This window comes from Pyrus communis, chromosome 5, assembly GCF_041283825.1.
Source record: "Pyrus communis isolate YQ-2024b chromosome 5, ASM4128382v1, whole genome shotgun sequence".
NCBI classification, from domain to species: Eukaryota; Viridiplantae; Streptophyta; class Magnoliopsida; order Rosales; family Rosaceae; genus Pyrus; species Pyrus communis.
The window spans coordinates 21130194-21151879 of NC_142569.1; the positions used below are offsets into that span (position 1 = coordinate 21130194).

A 21686-nucleotide genomic window follows, 5' to 3' on the forward strand; every position below is an offset into this window, starting at 1 on the left:
AACTTTAAATTGGATTACAAAAAATATGAATTGATGTTATAACGAACCATAGCCAAGCTTTTTCAAACGAAATTTGTATGCCTTTTGAAGTGTTTGTAGTAAAGATGTATCTATGCATGCACAATTGTGGAACGAAAAAAAGAACTATGTACGCTACGCATAGCGCGTCGTGATGTAAAAAAGACATTTCGCAAGCGCAAGGCATGAAGAAAACGTATGAATTCTTTTTGTAGTAAAGATGTCCTTACGTATGCATAGATGTGAAAGGAAAAAAAAAAAACCCTGAATGCCGCGCGTAGCATGCTGTAATGTAAAAAAGGTCTTTCGCATGCGCAAAGTGCGTGCAGAAAGGCTAGTAAACAAGAATGCCGAAACGGCTACAAAACCCTAAGAGGCTACATCGTGACTAACTTATTCTCTAATGAGTAACAAAACACTCTATTTATAATAAACTAACCCTAATCTCTAACAAAACCTAATTCTAACATACTGAGCCAAAATCCTAAATCTATTATTTTCCAACAACTTCTTGCTTATTATTGCATGGATGCCAAGTTGCTCCAAAAGCCTTCGATGTACATAGATCTAAAATGCGGTCTTGTCCTACTGTTAGAAGCAAAGATAGGAGCCCTAATAGCATAAGCTCCGCTTTGATATTCTCAAGAGCTTCATAGAGAGCTTCTATTTCTCTTTGTCAACCACTGGAAGGAGTGGGATTAAAATTTAATCAAAATATCTCATTTCGCATTCATAATAAACCCAAAAATGACTTCATAAGATGAAATTAACCTAATTACATGTGAAAGGAAACCTTTCCAATTAAATGAATGAAATATTCGATGTGGATCGAAACCAAAACAAAACAAACATCGACAACTGCCCAAGTTGGTGTTTGCTCCAAAGGTCTTCCTCTTTCTCCTCCTGCCATCCTCTAATTGTAATTGAAACCAAATTTTCCTTCTACCAAATAATGCTATTTTCGATCTATTTCTTTCGGTGTGTAAACTTAATACTAATTCCCGATAATTTTCAATCACTTCCGCTGTAGTTAAAAGTTTACACACTCATAAACACACAAAATTCAGTTTTCCATTCTAAAAAATGAAACGAAAGCATATATGTCAAGTCAATGTTCCTGCTGTATTCATTAATTCAACGATGCATCAAATAGAAAAATTTAATTATACCTCTAATTTATAACCTTTTGATCTCGCTTCATCTGCAGCTAAACCAAAATTTAGACAGTCCCCAATATAATTCTGACCAAAACTAGATAGCAACACCATGTAAAAGTCATATTGGGTGTCTAACACCCACACTTAACAACTTACACATAAATTTGAAATTTGAATCACTTGGGCTTCAAAAATATTTGCACAGAAATTCGAAAGAAGATGAACAAACTAAAGTAAAATCATATGTAATGGGCAATTGAGACTCAACCAAAACTGCTATCAAGCTATGCTGCACGGAATAGTGGTGCGCTGTGAAGAGAACTCTACGCTGTTGACAAAGTCCCCGAACAACTTGGAAATTTACAGAGGTCAAAGACGTAAACTTTCGCATTGGCAAACCATTCACAACCCCAAAATGAAATCTTAAACAAAACTCACGAATCCAACTCAAAAAAGCTCAAATTCAAATCAACCAAGAAAAACAAAATATCAAACACGGTTCAGTGTCTCTCTTAGCATTTTAAATCACGTGTTATTGTCTTAACATTTCATGTACTCATGCATTAGATAAAAAAAGATATAAAATGATATCCATGTTAAAATTACTTGGACTGCTTTATCATGGTTTAAGAAAGCAACCCCAAATCATAGTATCGATGATTACCTAAAACACTAAAACAAAACCCTCACTTCTCACTACATGTTTAAGATACATGAACCCATACAAACCGCTTCACTAATCACCTATACGCTTGGTGCTATAAATCCAAATAAAAAACCAATAAATAAAAATGGCTACTAACCAAAGCATCCTTTGAACAAATTAAGAAATTCAAATAAAATTAAACACCAAGGAAACAATAAACGCAGAAAAGATATGCTTGAACTGTTATGCAAATCAAGATACTAATAGAAATAAAGATATACTTCTACCGTTAATCAAATCAACAAAAATAAAAAACAATTAACAGTGTGAGAAACGACAGCAAGCAGACCAGCAGCAGGCACAGGCTTCTCCGATGAAGCCATGGGAGCACCTGAATCGGCAACGAAGAAACAGAGAAATCAATCTCCAATCACCAAACAAAGATTCAAACCCAAAACTGCATAATTTATCATAAAATTCACACAATGGATTCGAGTGCTTCCATTGAACTCTAAGATAAATTCAAAATACAAACAGATTTGCAATGAACGAAGACGAAACAACTGAAAGATTGAAAGCAAAAATGAAACTGACCAGTTATTTTTTCCTCTCCTCTAATTTTTCAAGCATAGCCTTCTTTAAAGCTTCTACGTCATTTTCGGTTTCAACTGTTGTCTTCGGGTCTCCAATGGATTCATCTGATTGACCAGATCAACTGGCATCCAATGCGGTTTGTGTATTTTCGAGTTCATATCTCAAATTCCCTTCGTTCTCTTCCATCTCCTGATAACAAAAATCATAAATTTTCAGAAAGAGTGTTGGTCTCCATTAACAAAAATACGACATACTCAAGTCTCATCATTAGCTTCCTCTTCCGCATATCTGCTTCTTGAATTTTCTCCTGTATTTTATTTTCACACGATATTGCCCTTTCATATACAGCATTCTCTTCCTGCAATGTCACGTCCCTCAACTGTGCCTGTCCACAACTGCAAATGGGAACTATTAAGACAACTCCATAGCCAAAAATAAACAATCACATAAAACACAGATAGCAAACAGAGAAAACGCATAAAATCAAGTACATCCTTGAATTTTTTAGCATAAAGACTTGAAATCGGGCTCAAAAACTGGAAATTTCACTTCAATTAAGCAGCTTTTCAGATGTTTACAGCTTAAATATGCATGATAACAAAAAGAATCATCCTTTCTTCACTTATTGGACACTAACCGAAAAACCCTAATTTATATTATTCAGATTACATAACCTACGATGACAAAACCAGTTACAGAACCTACCATTGTATGATCAAGATCTGAAACTATCATTAGCCGAGCTTCGAACCGATCCATGACTATCCTATATCCAACGCAAACCTGCACTGAATTATAATATACAAAAAATACAAACATTAGAAAAACCATTCCAAATCCAAATTCACACACACACACACTACAATAAAACTTGCCAGAACAACCGAAAGTTTTACAAATTTGACATTCTGGAAGCTTAGAGTCCTTCACTTTTGCTTTTTGCCATGAGAATGCAACCTTCGACCTTCAGTTGAGCTGGTGCATGCTGCTGCAGGCTCAATTTATTATTTATATATCATCGATTATAAAATAGTAATTCACCCCTCCCTCCCTTAAGATGATCCTCAATCAAATCCAAAGTTCGAAAATTAAGAGAGAAAAAAACATATTTTGTCAAATTCTTCACCCAACTAATTTCAGAAGTTCAATCCGAGTCTTTTAAACAAAAAAACCCAACAGCTCAAATCTCCGAGTATCCTTCAATTCACTAAATAATGTGCAATCCAATTAATAAAATTATAATCTATTATAATTATCATGAACTAATATTAACACTGCTCATAGAGTAGTTGGATCAAGCGTTCAGACCCAAAATAACACTGTTCATTTGACGAGAGAGAGTCGGGAGAGAGAAAGAGGGAAAGAATAGGCTGTGGCAATTTTATAAATAAAGTGAAATTCTGCTCCAAACACTGTTCATTTGAACAGTACAATTGGAATCCCTTCTTTAGACTAAAGTAATGATGCCACTTGGCATCATCATAATGTGGCAGTTTTGTAATATTTATTAGTTACTGTTTGTAACCAACTAATTAGGGTTTTGAAGATCATTTGGCTGTTATATATTGGACTCTTTAATAGTAAGTCTTGTTATCTGCTACTATAAATTGTAAGTCTGGTAAAGAAAGTAAGTCATTGTAAAAGAAGTCATTTGTGTAATAAAAAGTTACTTTTACTGTGCAATTGAGAAGGACGTAGAAAGGTTTTAACATTAACCCAAGCGATGAGGATAAATAGATAAATTGTTTAAGATTAGGTTAGTTTTGATCAAGCTTTCGATTCTCTTCCAACATTACATGAAAACTTAATGTACATAATAGATAAACCAGCACAAAATAACACTTATACAAGAAAATTCAGAAGAAGTGCTGCACATATTGATTGATCAAGTGGTACTTCTCGAAGATTTCTATTCACTTCAGAATGTGAATGTTATGCGATAACGAGTTGGAACCATAGTATGATTCCAAGGAGACGTCGCATACTGGATGTGACCAAAGCATATACACCTTTTTTTTTTCCTTTTTTTTTTTTTTATAAAGTTTATACACCATTTGGACCTAAATGTCTACATCAACCATCCTCTTTCAGTGCGGTCCAGACCCAGTCAGCTGTTAACCCCTTTTTCAAATGTACCCCACTGCATAAATTATAAGCACATGTTTGATAAGTGGTAGGGTCAAGTCGGATTGAACGTTATAAAAGAAATATTATCATTAAATCAAGATAATTTTAACGAAAAACTCATGTTACTGTTCACTTTAACAAAAAATTATATTTTTACACTAAAAGGTCAATCATGGTACTATTTACTTTACTCTTTATTTTGTCATTATCGTTTAAACTTAAAGTTTTTAAGTCATTTTCATTAGTTTTCCTTTAAATCAATAGCTTATAAACAATCTTTTAGTGCTAAAGCTAGATGAGTTATTTGAAAAACTTTCATGCACCGCGTGTATATAGCACTGGTATTTCTTCATACCTCTTTTTAAGTGGGGGAAGAGATGTTTATATCCTTCTTTTGCATCTCTATTCATAATTTTTTATTCGAGGTTGAGTTATGTGAGTGACATGTCGCGAAATGGATATGAGGTTGCCGGTGACATTTCAGGCCAATAGTAATACAATTTCATGTGAAGAAAAACATACATACAACGTTGAGTTATTAGTCTAAAATGTCATTGTGATCATGTAACTATTAAATAGAAGTCACTCTTTCCGGTACACTCTAGTTTATTTCCTTTACATTGAAAAAAAATCAAAGATGAAATAAATAAAATAATAATAATATATATATTTTTTTAATCCAAAATGATCATTGAGATAGACATAAATCATCACTTTGGTCTATGATATTTAAAATCGATAATAAAAGTGGTCTCCGAGATTGTCCACATACCACCGTCAATCATTTTGGTTATTCTGTGAGATTTTTTTGTTAATTTGAGGATATTTTTGTCAATCAACATCTCCACTTGAACCGATGGTGTAATCAATTTAATGAAAATTTTTCGTAGAAGGTTCATAATAATTGACGTTGACCAATCTTCTGGACCATTTTATATCGATTTTAAATTTCAAAATCCAAAGTAAGAAGTTATAACAATCTCATGGATCATTTTAATTAAAAAAATCTAAAAATAAACAATAGTATGTGCCATAAAGTAGAAAATGGTATGCGAAAATTATTTCTTAAATTAAAAATATCCATTCAGCACTTAACGTCCGTTAGATATGGCCATCAATTGGCAAATAGTTTGACAGTTTGCTGAGGGTCCTACTCTTCACCTTTTGGAAGTGTTTTTTCTATTGGAAAGTCCAAAGTTGCACATATAGGTCATGATGTGAACACCGATGACATATACTGTTACTAGGGTCTACAATAAACACATATTTGTGCTTCTGTAGCACTGCATCAGCTTGCTCAATTGCCACTGTCAGTCAATTATGGTCTTTTCGTTGGACTAAGATCTTTTCCGGATCAATTATATCTGGATCCGCAAGATGAGAACATTCTAGCGATCCGTAGTAAATTGTGTGGACAGAAATCAATTCATATGTTCAACGCGCCATCTCCTTCCCTTCTCCTCTGCAATCACCAAGAACCCTGCAGTTCTGAAGTCCTCTGCAATCCCCAATTGGTCTACCATCAAATGACCCTCTCTCTCCTCGTCTGCAAGCTGCAAATCTATTTGATGCGAATGCCCCTACTTCCCATTGTGTTGAAGGCTAGAATATTAAAGATAATGTCTTTCTGGCTCAGGAACTCCGTATAATCTACCATAGGAAGATGGACAACAGGACAAGTCCCAGTGAAATGGAACTCGCTGCCTGATCCGAGTGGTGCATGACTTTCGTATCTTTCCAAGATTCCCAAGAAAAATATTTTACTGAATACTGTACAACAAGTCAAGAAAGTGCTTGTCTAGTGATGATGACGTAAACACAGGCGTAACCAATGACGATGACAACAACTCCGTCAGACATCTTCCGTTGGTCGAGAACTACAAGGAAAGTCCACACCTTCTTGTCCCGAGTGGAAAGTCAGACACTATACGCTTCAGAAGGCGCCACGTGTACCCTCTATCCATAGACGGCAGTTAATTTCCGCGTGTGTCTCCTGCCCCTTCGAAACCCAAACGACAGTCAAAAAGGCGCGTGTGTCTCCTGCCCTTTCGAAACCCAAACGACTGACCACTGTCACGCACTTTAAAACCAAAACTCCCGCGTGCGCGACCAATCCGTGTCTAAACGGTGTTAGACAACTGCCGTCCATGTCATCCTCCCAGTATAAACGCCCGCCACTCTCTCTCCCAACTCAATTTCAAAGCTTTTCGCACTGCAACAACATTCTCGATTTTCTCTCTCTACTGTCTCTCTCTCCTAACAAAACAACATGCAATATCCCTACAAGCGACTCAAGCTCTCCGACACCCAGCCCGACGACCCGGCCACACTTGAATTTCAGTCTCCGCCGCCGCCTCACCGCCTTACCCAAGACCAAGAATACGCGGTAATGGTCTCCACGCTTCGAAACGTCGTCGCTGGAACCGCCACATCAGCCACCATGGACTTGAATTCTCTCCTTCCCTCACACGCCACTTACTCACCCGGATATAATACTAGTACTAACTGCTACAGCAACACTCTCTTGCCGCCGTCCGATTTGGACACCTGCCACGTGTGCAAAATCAAGGGGTGTCTTGGGTGTATTTTGTTCCCGCCACCGCCAGCAGCTCACTCTCAGGACGAAAAGGGAAGTAATTACAAAAAGGGGCCGAAGAAGAGGGTGAAGAAGAACTACAGGGGAGTGAGGCAGAGGCCTTGGGGCAAATGGGCAGCCGAGATTCGAGACCCGAGACGGGCGACTCGGGTCTGGCTCGGCACGTTCACAACAGCCGAGGACGCGGCCCGAGCCTACGACAAAGCTGCAATCGAGTTCCGTGGGCCCAGAGCAAAGCTCAATTTTCAGTTTCCGGACACAACATTGTTGGACCAAGAAAGTAATTCAACTCAACCACAACATCAACAGCAGCAGCAGCAGCAAGTAGTTACCGAGCAAGGAAACAAAAATGTCGAATTTTCGAGGGAAGTCGAAACGACGGCGATTTTGAAGGAAAATGAGTTCTGGGAAAAGATTGGGGAAGAGGAATTCCAGTGGATGACGATGCTGGATCTTGCTACTGATAATTCCTCAGATTCGGGGAATGCTCATAGTATCTGAGTACAATAAAATTCATATTCTTTTGATTTTTTTTTTTTTTTTTTTTTTTGGGTTGTAAGACACAATTGTAGCTTGTATGTGACTGAAACAAGTTCATTTGTTCTTTCAATTGCCAATGATGCGATCAATTTTAATGGAAAGTCAATAAGTACAAATTAAGTGTACGTCGAGTTGTGCAAGTTTCAAAATTTTAGACCGGATTCAGAATATTAAATATATTCCAATTCTAATTCAATTTTCTTTTGAATTTTTTCAGATTTTGGATTTAAATTCGATAGTATATTTTACAATATATTCCAGTTCGAAATTGATCAAAATCGAATATTCTTATTCAAGTTGCACCAGCACCGTTATGCTTTCTGATAGAAAAGTCTGATTTTTGTTATTAGAAATGCTAAAAGACTCTCAAATTAGGAACAGGATCCTATATGGATCCTTTTTGTGAAGATCCTAGGTATCAATTTATCATATCCGTTCATTAGTCATCATACGGTTAAAAATCATTTTGAAAATTTTATTTAGAATTGAATACAAACAGTACCTAATGAAAGTTGGTCTTAGGATGTACGCTGGTCTACTAAAATGAATTCATCCCTCAGGTCCTCATCCTCAAATTGGGACTCTTTATAAACTTGATGTCACCTAACAGTTTAACGTCGATTCATATGTCAACATTATAAAACATTGTGCAAAAACCATGAAGTAACAAAAAAATCAATTAACAATGTTTACTTTTGAAGAAAATCTCCTTAACATTTATCTTTTATTACTAGGGGACGGAAATAGATGAGGAGATGATCTCTTTACTTAGCGGACAAATGTCAGGACATTTACCAAGACATGCAAGTGGGATCCACAGGTAGCAATCTAATTGCTGGTCGTTTCGCTGTGAAGTAAACGAAAGAACATAAAAGTGACGATGTAATACAACATGTGCGGTTAAATATTATGAAGGCCCCACCGCAGGCGGCCGTGTGTAATTAAAGCGTAAAATCTGAGTCGCTTGTGAGAGTTACACGACATGTGCGCATTTATTTTCCGGAGTAAATTAATAGGGATCACGTCTTACACGTTTTAATTAGCTAATGTGAACCGCATCATCACTAAATTAATGGATAATACGTTCTCAAATAAAACAAAAATTAATGGATTATCCAAAGAGAGAGAAACTAGAAAATATAGTCTTATTGGTGGGGGAACGTGTGGCTAAACCGAGTAGGGTCATCTAATTTGACATTTTAAAAATATTTTTTTAATAAGGAAGCATGATTAACACCTGTTGTTTTTTTTCAAACATTATTAACACTTGTTAATCCACCTTAACTTTTTCAAGGTACAATTGGATTTCGTTCAAAACACTGTAACGCCATTACTTATCATCTGAATAATTATCTAAGTTCTAAAAGATTTTAGGCACTAATCAGACGGCAGGTTGACATCTAGCACCTATACAGGTTAGACAAATTTGAATAAATATATTATTTATTTCATAATAAGGGATATTTCCACTTACAAAATAATAATATTAGAAATGTGAGAAAAAATAAAATATAAAACAAAAGAATACAAGTTGGTTTGTAACAACTGCTATTCTACCAATCTGTAAGAAAGCCTATAAATTGATTAAAAAACCCAAAAGGTCCACAGATCTCACCGCCCAAAAAGGCCTACAAATTGTATTGGATTTGCAAAGGGAGAGATTTTTCAATGTGATTGGCATACGATGTGGTATATCATATGTTATTATACAAATAGTGGAATTTGTGTGTTAAAAAGTTAATAACTTAAAAAATAAAATTTTCCACCAATTACATAAAAATACGTGATATACCATCCGTATTCTCGTCACAATGAAAATTTTATGTAGCAAATAAACCAAATGGCTTTCTACTTAGTTATCCACGCAATTCCCGCACGAGATCCCAAGAGCAATGGAAAAAATATTAAAGAAATATAAAAAAACAAGTAAATTAAAAGATCGTGGAGGCCATCTTATAAAGAAATCATGCAAAGGCAAATAAGTCATCTTCTTCCTCTCAACACCTACTTTGAAAAAAATACTTTCAGATTCTGGCATTCTCCACATTCGCCCGCTAGCAACCACCGCCCAACCCCATCTAGTACTACCTAACTCCGCCTAGGTATCTGCTTAATATTCTTTCCAATTTTTATGAACAATTAGGAGCTAATCGCAACGGTAGCTAACCGTTCAGCCTCAAGATGGTCGCCTAAGTCAATTTTTAGAACACTAGTAATTGTGGATAATTTACTGAATAATGCTAGCCCATGTTGTTTTGTTTTTGTTTTTTTAATAAAAGTTACTCTGCGTTTTATATGAAATTTTACTAGATTTTACTCCCTTCAATTTTGGATGATTTCAAATGGTCATGAAGTTTCAATTTTCTTATTTTGCACTATAAGATTTTAAAATCGTATTGCTTTTGGTTGGGTTGATTGTTTGATTACTCATTAAATTAAGGAGCATCAAGACAAGGGGTTCAAATTGATTGTTTGATTATTCATTAAATTACATTTTACCACCTCAACTTTGAATCTCCTAATAAACTCATAACTCATCTTTTAAATATTGCAATAACATACATTAACTTACAAATTTACTGCAATGTCGACCTCTGTTATATTTCTATTAAATTGACAATTAAGTAATGACATAACAGATGCGGCCCCCCACATTTTTATTGATGTAGAACACAAATTTTTGACAAGTTGATAAAAACAAAGGCTTTTTAGCCAAAATGCTCATTAAGATTTGCATAACTCATCACTTTGGTCCTTGAGATTTGAAATCAATAGAAATAGTCATTGAGTTTGTCCACCATCAATCATTTTGATCATTTTATGAAAATCTCCATTAAATAAGACTAAAATGACAAAAATACCCTCAATTTTTGTCAAATCATTTGCCCATTGTTTATTAAATTGAGGGTATTTGTAAGATCCCACATCGCCCAGTGGAGTGATCCTTATATGTATATTCTCATCTCTACCTAACACGAGGTCTTTTGGGAGCTCACTGGCTTCGGGTTCCATGGGAACTCTGAAGTTAAGCGAGTAGCGCACGAGAGCACTCCCATGATGGGTGACCCATTGGGAAGTTCTCGTGTGAGTTCCGAGAAACAAAACCGTGAGGGTGTGCTGGGGGCCCAAAGCAGACAATATCGTGCTACGGTGGAGTCGGGCCCGGGAAGTGGTCCCGCCCGGGCCGAGATGTGACAGTATTTTTGTCATTTTTGTCCTTATTTAATATAAGTTTTCATGGAATGACCAAAATGATTGATGGTGGACAAACTTAAGGACCACTTATATTGATTTCAAATCTTAAGGACCAAAGTCATGAGTTATATAAATCTCAAAAACCATTTTGGCTAAAAAGCAAAAAAAAAATTTAAATAAAATAAAATAAAAAAACATATATATATATATATATATCTACTAATTAGTAAAACACTCATTGCCAACCAAAACCCTATGAAATTACCAATTTAACCCTCTAATTAAAACAGAACATGAATAAGAAATATGGGGCAGAAATATAATTTCACACAACCAAATTTTGTTTTTTTTTTCAAAGCCTCACTTACATGTAATCCGAACATATATCTAATTAAAAAAAATAAAATAAAATAAAATAAAACTTCTCACTCCCACATTCTCTATCATTCTCTTCTTCTCTCCTTCTATTTCAAAAACAAAAATAAAAATTTTAATTGTGTGTGCCCATATGCTAGTAATTATTTAATAAAGTAAATGAACCAGAAATTTAATTATTTAATTGCTGGTAACGACCCGTGTTTTTAAGCATCTTCATTCCAATGCCCTTGGTGTGTTTTTCAAAGGTTCCTAGACCACATCCTGCCGCCACCGTCGCCGCCCTTTGCTCCTAGTCCTGCAATTTGACGTTCTATAGAACCTCCGCCACCCTAAGACTGACTGCTAGTCTGTTGTAGCAATTTCAACTTTTCCCTCTCCTTGTGTCCCCTCTCCGCTCCCTCCTTCATCTTCTTCTCAAACGGCATCGCCAAAATGCTTTGAATTGTCGTCAACCTCCTGGTTGGGCATGATGATTTTGGTGAAGGCGAAATTGATGGGCTTGGTGAGGTCGACCTTTCGGTCTTTTCAACTTTTTTTGGAGCTGTCGTTGTCATCGTCATCGTTGGTATTGGCAGTATACCTTAGTCAAGTGGAAGAGCCGTCACAAATTTCGAGAATAAATCCTCAGCGATATGAATAGGGGATAAGGATTTCAGCGACACACCGATGAGGTTGGATAGGGTTAACAATTGGAGGGATTGACGGAAGTGAGGCCACGAGATTTGGAGCGGCTAAGGGGGGATTAGGGTTCTCAAGAGGGTGTTGGCGTTTTTGTTTTTTTTCCTTTGGCGGCTTCAAAGTTGATTTTTTCTTCTTCAATTTTTTAGTATTTTTCTGGCATCTGAAGCCAGTGACAATGAGCGTTTTCATGAACTCTTTGATGTGAAAGATCCTTGCTCATCGCTTTGGGATGCCTTCGCGCATGCCACAGCATCGTGCTTTGGTGCCTCGAGTGAGGCTAGGCTGATGACGGGCTCACGCCTCTAAAGCTCCCCTTACTCCTTCAGTAGCATCAACTTGAAATGGCATGTTGAAGCATGGCCTTTGCCTTGCTTCGAGTTGTAACATCGATGGATTCTCCACTTGCAGTAGAAGTGCTGACGCTTCTTCCCTTGGTCGCGAGAGTAGCTTGTCCCTTCTTTGAAGCCATTGATTTCTAAATGTAATTGGATTTTTTGAATGAAGAAATAGATGAAAGGCTGAGATAGTCCCACTAGGCATGCCAAATTTGTAAACACGAATTTCTTGTGGCAAATCAAACAAGAACACATGTACAAAGTAAATTTGTATTAATGTAAATGTAGGGTTAAAACCTCTAATACAAAGTTTCGATCTTCTTATTTGATCTTCGGGTTGCAAAGTGTGTATGTGTATGGTCGTTGATTCAAGTGTTGCGATGACTTGACCTTGGATGAACGGATGCCACGAGATTTTGGCTCTTGGCAATGAAGGAACAGACACGTGTAGAGGTGCTTGGTGTTTCTTTACGAGAGTGACGAATAGCGCAAAGAGCTTTCTAAAAGGCTTGAAAGCTTCAGCATCTAGGTGTTTGGATTGATTTTGGACCCCTTTACTTTGTCCTGGAGCCTTGTATTTATAAACTCTCCAATCTTTGCTTACAAAGAACCAAGACTTCATTTATGTCTTGATTCGTGACTTGTGATTTGACTTCATCAATTAATATTTGACTTAATCAAATAAAATCAAATAAATCAATCATCCCATTTTGACTTTACTAGATTTAAATTTAAATTGTTTAATTTGTTTAATTTAAATTAACATCAAATAACTCCTTTCTGCCAAGTGTTGACATGTGTCCTCTTGATGACTTGTCTGATTTTGATGAGTCATATACTAAATATCCGTACGATTTGTGGGATACATAGTACATACCATGTAAGCCTTCATATGTCAAAATTTAATGCTCGATGAACATTTATTTTCACCAAAATTTGTATGTCTACAGTTTCATCCTATTTCCAATTTAGCAAATCCATGATCTTCTAAAACTCGTAGACAAACTTGCGTACGTAAAACCTACTTGTTGACCATTTCATTTTGTCAGCGTGTCGAACTCTAATGCGCAGAGGCAAAGTGAATTGTGAAGGATGAGCAATGGGATGAGCAATGGTGGTGTCTTGTCCCTAAATTTAAGAACAAAAGGAACATATATAGCTCATATCAAGTAAATTAATCAATAGGTCTCTTTAACGACCAGCAAATTGGAGCTTTGAGCTGAGTTATTATGGGCCTTTAAATTTAATAATTCATACAATAATTGAGGAACAAAAATAAATAGGGTGTGCAAAGGAAAAAACCGTGTGCGAAATCACTTTCCGCGAAGTTAAATCAACACTCAATATACTCCCCATGAGCTCTTTACTCTTTCTAGTCCTATCCTCTTGACAGCCCTGCCCTAAAACCGTTCAATCAGCCGCGACTGCACACATATGGCCATGTGAAGGTCTTCAGGTCAGCCTCCTACTTGTCTCTCCTTTTATCTCCTCTCTTTATTGTTCAGTTTTTCTGTTAGCAAGCTGTTATTTGGGTTTTGGGGGTTTTGAGTTCTTCATACAATTTGCTCATTTCCATGTTTAATTGTTTAATCTGTAACGAGTAAGGGGGCATTCGATTGGGATTTTGAAGAATTTTAGAAGACACGTAAATCCTGGAGTTTGTTAGAGTTTTAATGGACTTCTATAGACTCCATGTTTACAGTAACTTTTTTTTTAAATCTCATGCGGAGAGACATGATGGTGTGGCCAATTTTGATTTCAGAGGATTTTAATAGACTTTTTTTAAGTGATAGATTTCAAAGGATTTTAATAGACTCTACAATACTATATGAATTAATTTTGGCAAATTTATATGGATTTATATTATAGATTTGTATGGACTTCTTTCATAGATTTCTTAGGATTTTTTAGTTGACATCTACAACATCAAATGAATTTCTTTCCTAGTGCACAATTTGAAATATAAATCCATATAAATTTGCCAAACATTTTATGAAATTCCTCCAAAACCATCAAAATCCTTCATTTTAAAATTCCTTTTAAAAATCCTTATTGAATATCTTCTTCTGTTTTTTCAGATTCAATATATATTCTTGTACCCTTCACAAATCCTGCTCATTTCTGCATTATGGATACTGAAGGGAAGCCATTTAGCAACATCCCAGAATGTCAAAACACAAATAAAAAGCTCAGAAAACAGGATGATACAACAGAGCAAGATATTGATCATGATGGCCAAAATGCCAAGGCTGTCGGAACAGTCCGACCTCACTTACCTGACAATGTCGTCCACCAAATCCTCCAATTCCTTCCTACAAAATCTGCCGTTCGCATGAGCATTCTCGCAAAGCAAAGGGAAAGGGTATGGTCTTCTTTCCCAGGGTTAGATTTCAAAGAGGACAACGAGCAACTTGATGACCGCAACCTTGAAAAACTTGGACATTCAAGGTTCATCAGCTTCTTGGAAAAGTGTTTGGAAGATTTCCGAATGAAGAATGAGAAGGTCTTACAAAAACTAAGTCTTCGCATGAGGAGGTGCTCACCTAGAGACGACAGTGATATCGTGGATAGGTTCTTGAATTTTGCACTTGATAGAAGCGTCAAAGAGTTAGATATTGGCCTTAGAAGTGAATGCGGGGTTGAACGCTATCGTTTAGCCCCGCAGACATTTCTTAACGCGAAAAGTATAGCTGCTTTGAATTTGGAGCATGTAACCTTATATTACCAGTTCGAAAGACCAAGTCCCTCAAATCCCTTTTTAAAAACTTTGTCCCTCAAATCGGTGCACATATCCAAGGTACGGTTAGAGTTTCAAGCTGCAGTCTCAAATCAACTCTGCTTCACTTTTATTGGTCATTTGAGGTCTATGAACAACATTTCAGTCGAAGCTCCAAATCTCTCGGAGGTTAGAATCCAACTTCGGGATTCAGAACCCGCCATCGACTGGTCATGGAATCATTTTTCTACCCCGAGCGATTTTCTCCATAATTTTGCTTGCTCTGATAAAGTAGCCCTCTTTGTTCGTGATGTTGAGGCAAGTAGCCGTCTCTTTGATCAGTTTGTAATGCTCTTCTGTATTTCAAGTTGTGCTTTAATTTGTTGACTCAATTTTCCGGAAGATTTCACAAAGACGTGCTCTTCACCGTTGCGCAACGTCAAGGAACTTGAGGTAAGGATTCTTTCTCCGTCGGGTGCTATAGACTCCGACTTAAGAGACTCCTTGGTTTGGATGGCACCTTCTGCGAGCATTCCACCAGTGAAGTACTCTTGAGATATCTCGCCAACGTAAAACAATGCGTTCGGGGTTAGAAAGACAGCCAGAACTGTTTTCCCTTGGTAATGGATTCGTGAAAAGCTCATTGGAGGAGCTTCGTCAACTAGAAGAAGCTGAAAATAGTTCTATCGATTTGCATGTTTGCGTATATTTGTTGATGGCTGTGATTCTGCGACGTGTATTGAAGGGAAATTTTGTTAATTTATTGGATCCTGGAATTTCCATGTTTCTGTATTTTTCGAGATACAAGTGTGTGACTTGGTTAATTTCATTCTGCTTTCAATTTCTCAACTGCAAATCATTCAAACATGTAGATAATTTTTGAGGAAATTGTAGCAATGGTCTCTTAATTTTAACACAATCGGAGTAATGGTCCATCAACTAAAAATCCATGAACATTGGTTCCTTAACTCATCAAAACGCGCAGCTATGGTTCTTTTCGTCAACTCCATTAGAACTTCCGTCGAAATGAATTATTTTGGAATGACCATTGCTATAATTCAATTACAGTTGAGGGACCATTGTTCCAATTGAGTTAAAGTTAAGAGACTATTTCTCCAATTGGGTTAAAATTGAGAGACTATTCCTACAGTTTTTCTTGTATATAGAGTATTTTAGGATTTAGGGTTTTATTTTGCTTACCTAATAAAGATTTAAGACATGGAAGTTGCAGACCTGGGGGAGGTGAAAGTTGCAGACCTCCTTTCTTTTTCTTTTTGAGAAAAAAATACGATATTCATTAAGGACCGAGTAGAATACATACAAATGAGGATAGGATGCATATATAGGCCTCGATAAAAACCTTACCGGGAATTTCAACCCTGTCGAAAGAAAAAAGAGTTTCGCGCAAATAAATTTGAATCGTACAAGGGTGATTTTAACTCTTTTAAGTTCAAAATATTAAGCAGAAATACATACTGAAAGTCCCAAGGGAAAAGAGATACATTTGCAATAAATTAGAACAAACCAGTCACAAATCTAGAAAATAAAGTATCCAACTTATGAACAAATCAGTTGCATCCAAATTTTGGAACTTTTGTACGCAAACACCAGTTAGAACAACTAACATGTACATGGACACAAACACAAGCTAAGTACAAGACAGGAAAAAAATAAAAACACGCAAAGAACAAATCCCAGATGCACCAGATTCAAGACGAAGTTAACTCTCATATACAAAGGTGGGGGGTGGCGAAGATCATCGTTTGCCAGAGAGACTGATCGAGCTCACTTTCATCGGGGTTGCCACCACCAGTGGAGCTTCGGGGGAGTTGGTACCATAATTGTCGTGCATAAAGCGACTCTCAACGATGGATTCATCCTTCAACAGAATCTTGTAACAGTAACAACTCTTGAGGCCTTGCTGATTCCTGTAACAATCATGAGCACTGTTCTTCACCTGCTGAAAATCCCATACCACACTGAATTTTCCAACTGTTGCGACTAGGTGGCGCTCTTGTTTACCGTTCTCCGTGACCTGTAAACAGAAATTACGTGTTTTCAACAAAAGGAATTTCTCAATAAAGACAGTTTTCATCAAGAATCCAATTTACGTTTTCTACTTCCCAAATCAGTGCATTACTGTTTGGTACTTATTCAGATAAGTGAGATTTTTCTGCTCCTATTCCTATCAATTTCAAAGAGCTACATAACTGAACATTCTATGCAAACACTTTCAGAACAACAATGGATGAGTCTACTTCTAGGAGAACAAAGCAGGACAATGCGAGAAGAAACACAAAATCCAGCGTAAATCTATGCAAATGCAGAAGTTAGACCTAGTTCTGCACTTCTAAAACCAATAACATTTACTTGTAAGTAGTAGCATGCCTCAAAACTTCCCATTTAATGCACAATTGTAAGCTAATAGATGCATATTAAAACTAGTTTAATCAATGCTTGAGGTCATCTTCTCAAGAATCAGAACCAGAACCATAAAAATTCATTTGAACCACAGCAAGCTCAGTGTAAGATCGTATCGATGTTCACTGAAGCAATTCATGGGAGTGAATCAGTTACACAAACTAAATTGAATGATTTACATCTCACATCTATATCTACTGAAACAAGTCTACCATTGAGAAACGAGATAATGCAGGGCGACTCTATGCTAGTGCGGAACCTATAGTTATAAAGCCAATATGATTTTTCTTACAGTATGATGCACTGTAAAACAAGCCATTGGCCCTACTTAAGAGTGAATATCATAAGAAATGAGAAGTAGTTAGAGCTGGCTTCTGTATGTTCCTCTGTTTTCTGTTTAGTTACCTATGTGCCAAGTTAGTTGCTTTTGTGTTGTGGGTGCTCACTTCATGATCTAATTTGCATCTTAAGTTTTTAAACACTTCGAAATAAAACCCATAACATGTTAACAGAGAAAAATCCAAGCCTTGTTTAAAGAAGACATGAAAGTTTAAGTATCACCAACAAATTTAGAGAGGAAAGGAAATGCACTCTCTGGCTACACACATTTATGACATGGTGCTACGTGTACAAAATCTTTTCCAGCAATATGAATCTACAATCACTAGTCATGAAATCCCTCCGTCATAAACGAGTCAAAATCTTTTTCCATAAAAATATATTCAAAAGCATCAAAGTTTCACCAATATGTACTTTTTTTATGTTGCCTAATTGGCATTGAATGATCACACATTGGTGTTCTTGAGATTTTATTCTCTCATTTTACTGTACACACTAGTTAAGACATGGTTTAGTTATAGCATGCATATACATGGTTAAATGATAGTACGAAAAAAAAGGTACAGCTATTACCTGAATCAAAACAATAAAGCACTTATTGATGGATATATCGTGAGTAAATAAATTATCCAGGCAATACAAGATCTAGAAAAACTATGGGTAGAACACAAAGCTGAATGATAAATATGGAAAGCATGAACACCCAAAAAAATCTCATTCAAGACTCGTTAACATGGATGGACATTTAATTTATGAAACTGAACTGAATAACTTATTAACACCCGAAAGAATCATTCAACAGTCATTTTACACCATTTAGTCAAACCTAAATACATGTAACCGAACAAAATTTCCAATTACAGAAAAACGATGTATTGTACCTTCCAAGGTTTTATTCTAGATGAATAAACTTTTAAACAGTCTAATTATTGCAGCATTTAAAAGGAGAATAAGTATGCTTACCCATGAGAAATGGCCCCGTTGAAATGTATTGTCTGTGCCAGCCAAATGTGAGTCCAAAGGGGTGAGCTTCAACAGCCTGGGAGCTGGTATCTTGTTTCCAGCTCTACCACTAAATCCAGTCTTGGTCGTTCCATCTTTGTCAGTGAACAGAGTGCAAATAAGTACCAAATAAGTATCAGTGGTACCTAACACCCACTTCCCATCATAAGTTACATCAATATGCGTAATGGGAGAACCGAGCCCCGGGAAAGCAGTCTTTGCCTGCCTCATGGAGGTCTTGGAATACAACCTTATCTTCCCTTCCAGACCCCCAACAACAATAGACCCATCTCCAGTAGTAGCAAAGCACTGAAAATTGGTCCCTCGAGAAAACTGATGCCCCTGAGTCCAATGCAGGACCGGGGAATTCGCATTAGCAATGTTCTGAACCATTCCAGCACGGTCACGCATATCCCACTGACAAAGCCTGTTATCATCCAAACCCAAAAAGGTCGATTCAGAAGGATCCAATTGCGACCCTTTAGTGTCATTAGTGATATCCCTCATTGTAATATCTGTTCCATCCTTTTGAAACTTCCATTCAGTGACAATCTTGCCCGTCTCAATATCGAGCTGCTGAAGCCCATTAGCTTGAGGCTTGCCTTCCTTAAATGGACTCATAAGTAGCATATTAGTCTCAGCCCTCATTAACAAAGCCTTCTTGGGTGTCGATTTCCCCAAACTTGATCCTCCGGTATCAAATTTCGCACACACTCCCTTCCCATGAATCCCATGGTTGAAATTCCGGTAAAACTGAACACCATTCTCGTTCACCAAGTAGCTATTGTCCAATGCGCCCAGAGTTAAGCTCTGGACCCCTCCATTGGCGGCCTCCTCGAACTCCTCCATCAAGTCGTGGCTGGGCCGCACCGGCGTGGCCGACTTTGGGCTTTTCTCGGAATCCTCATAGTCCCAGGCCGAATCATCCGCCACCTCTGGCTTAACCCACCCGAGAAACTCCTTGCCGTAGACCTTGACCTTGTTCTCCTCCGTGGCCTTGACTCCGTACACGTTCTCGAACAAGTAGTCCTGAAACTCCGTCACGAACCTCCGGTACTGCTCGTCGGTGTAAAATTTCAGAGCCCAGACGCCCTTGGACACGAAATCGACACGGCGCTGATCGCCGAACATCTTCAATTGCAGGTCGGTGGAAACCCTAGCTCGGACTTTCGACCCGACTTTCAGAACCCACTCCCCCTCGCGGTCCATCCTTCCGTCGTCGTCGTAATCACCGTCGCCGTCGACATTAGAGGTCTTGATGAAGGAGTAGGCCGTCTTCTCGGAGACGATCCACTTGGCCTTGGGAGTGTTGCCACCGACATGGAGGTAGAGCTTGACGGCGTTCTGGCCTTGAGCGGCGGAGGCGGAGGAAGAGGAGGAAGAAGAGCCGTACTTGAGCTTGAGGGCCTTGAGCCTGGCATCGACGTCGTCGACGGAGGACTCTAGGGTTTTGGACTTGGGGTTGGAAGAAGCGGTTTGCGGTGGCTTGTAGTTGTCCTCTGCGTCGTCGTATTGGTCTTCGTCCTCCGATTTCTGTTCCTCCTCTTCCGACTCGTAGTCGTCGGAGTCGGTGATGTGATCCTCCCGGCTCTGAGCGGTTCCCATGGATTTTTGGAAATTCGAAATCCGATTTTTGTCGGAGAGATCGAGAAATGGAGAAATGCGAAAGCTTTTAGAGGTTATGATTTTGTGGGAGTGAGTGCAGAGTTGTATGCTGACTCGGTCGAATCTGCATTATTATATAGGCTTTGCTTTCCGCGTGGCGTTGATTTCACGTGGCGATTGCTTCTTGGGTAAGGAAAGAATTGGCTGTGGTGTCGTCCATCTCTCATTTCGTGAGACACATGCCACGTCTATGTTCAAAGTTGTTTTCTTTTGAGTGCTGATATATACCATTCCGCCATTGTTCAAGGATCACGCATCATTTTAATTTTCAATCTTCGAATCACATGAATTGAAAAGAATTAAATAACATAAATTAATAAGAAGTGCGTGAGAGAGTGTTAGATAGTACACCCCTTTTATAATTATTCGCTTAAATTCTTACAATGATCCTTTTACCCAGTTAAACAATCAGACTCGACTAAGAAATCCATGCCATATACTCCTCCTAGTTACCATCCACAATATCCAGGACCCCATTGTTGAATTAAAATTTTATTCATAAGTTTATCCCTCGGCACATATAAGGATCTAGAAGTTATACCAGAGGTAACGCTTTAATTTTTACTGTTTCAACAAACTACTTGCTCTCTCTCGCTCATTCTCTCTCTTATCTCTCACAATATTATCCTCTTATATTTCCCCCAATTTGTTTTCTTTTTTATTTCTTTTTTATGCTTGTTAGTCATCCGATTTTGACACACCCCACCCGGAATATCCACTAGGACCCCAAATCGAGGCGTGTTGGCCAACACCTGGAAGGTGACGAAGCCATAAAGTGTCATAATGTATAAAATGTGAATCAATTGAAATCTAAAAGTGCCTAAGTACACGACTGCGCGGTGAGCGGGTCTGGACCTATTTCACACATGATACAGAGCATAGGTATAGTACAATAAGGTAAGACAATGATTATACCATCATAAGAAGACGTCTGTACTGGAAAGTGCCACGAATCCTCGTCGATATAGAACTCTGCTGCTAGAACCTGGAGGGGTGCAAAAATAGAAAATGTGAGTGAGTGAACAAAACTTTTCAAACCAATTTCAATTACCATAGGCAGTAGCCCCTCGCCGTAACACCTGTATAATTTCCCAGAAAATAGAATACATATCTATCTCAATCCCATACACGGCATAACAAAGTCCACATGAATATCATGCCATAGATCTCAATAAACATATATATCTCATCGACATGTTAGCTGGAGTCACCTCACATGACCTGTACGGCTAAATCAATATCTCATTAATCAATGCTAGCACATCTAAGTCGGAGT

At 37.7% G+C, this 21686-nt stretch overlaps 3 protein-coding genes and 1 long non-coding RNA gene across 7 annotated transcripts; 2 read left to right on the forward strand and 2 right to left on the reverse strand.

The window, feature by feature from the left end:
- Positions 1–1985: 1985 nt before the first annotated feature.
- On the reverse strand, positions 1986–3753 carry LOC148696966 (uncharacterized). Of its 4 annotated transcripts, none has more exons than XR_015962973.1 (4): positions 3312–3753; positions 3121–3203; positions 2416–2810; positions 1986–2212 (listed from the first exon to the last, which is right to left on the reverse strand). It is a non-coding gene; the product is annotated as an uncharacterized LOC148696966 (long non-coding RNA). The 4 variants fall into 4 exon arrangements; XR_015962975.1 differs by having other exon boundaries at positions 3300–3753; XR_015962974.1 differs by having other exon boundaries at positions 3121–3198; positions 3291–3753.
- Positions 3754–6719: 2966 nt separating this feature from the next.
- LOC148696967 (ethylene-responsive transcription factor ERF109-like) lies at positions 6720–7886 on the forward strand. Its single transcript, XM_088694748.1, has one exon. It carries the CDS (start codon positions 6812–6814, stop codon positions 7637–7639), a length of 828 nt encoding a protein of 275 aa, XP_088550874.1. The 5' UTR covers positions 6720–6811; the 3' UTR covers positions 7640–7886.
- A 5686-nt stretch (positions 7887–13572) lies between these two features.
- On the forward strand, positions 13573–15827 carry LOC148696968 (putative FBD-associated F-box protein At5g22720). The gene is made up of 2 exons (XM_088694749.1): positions 13573–13723; positions 14346–15827. Exon 2 carries the CDS (start codon positions 14396–14398, stop codon positions 15368–15370), a length of 975 nt encoding a protein of 324 aa, XP_088550875.1. The 5' UTR covers positions 13573–13723; positions 14346–14395; the 3' UTR covers positions 15371–15827.
- A 589-nt stretch (positions 15828–16416) lies between these two features.
- LOC137726071 (Vacuolar import/degradation, Vid27-related protein) lies at positions 16417–20600 on the reverse strand. Its single transcript, XM_068464933.2, has 2 exons — positions 18707–20600; positions 16417–17018 (listed from the first exon to the last, which is right to left on the reverse strand). The coding sequence occupies exons 1-2, from the start codon at positions 20348–20350 to the stop codon at positions 16740–16742; spliced, it is 1923 nt and encodes a 640-aa protein (XP_068321034.2). The 5' UTR covers positions 20351–20600; the 3' UTR covers positions 16417–16739.
- Positions 20601–21686: the final 1086 nt, after the last annotated feature.

Bases quoted from the DNA above. Each gene is read 5' to 3' on its own strand.
- LOC148696968 (XM_088694749.1), top strand. From the start codon at position 14,396: ATGGATACTGAAGGGAAGCCATTTAGCAACATCCCAGAATGTCAAAAC.
- LOC148696967 (XM_088694748.1), top strand. From the start codon at position 6,812: ATGCAATATCCCTACAAGCGACTCAAGCTCTCCGACACCCAGCCCGAC.
- LOC137726071 (XM_068464933.2), bottom strand. From the start codon at position 20,350: ATGGGAACCGCTCAGAGCCGGGAGGATCACATCACCGACTCCGACGAC. The intron at 17,019-18,706 runs GTAAGCATACTT...TTCTGTTTACAG, and splicing joins AACGGGGCCATTTCTCATGG to GTCACGGAGAACGGTAAACA.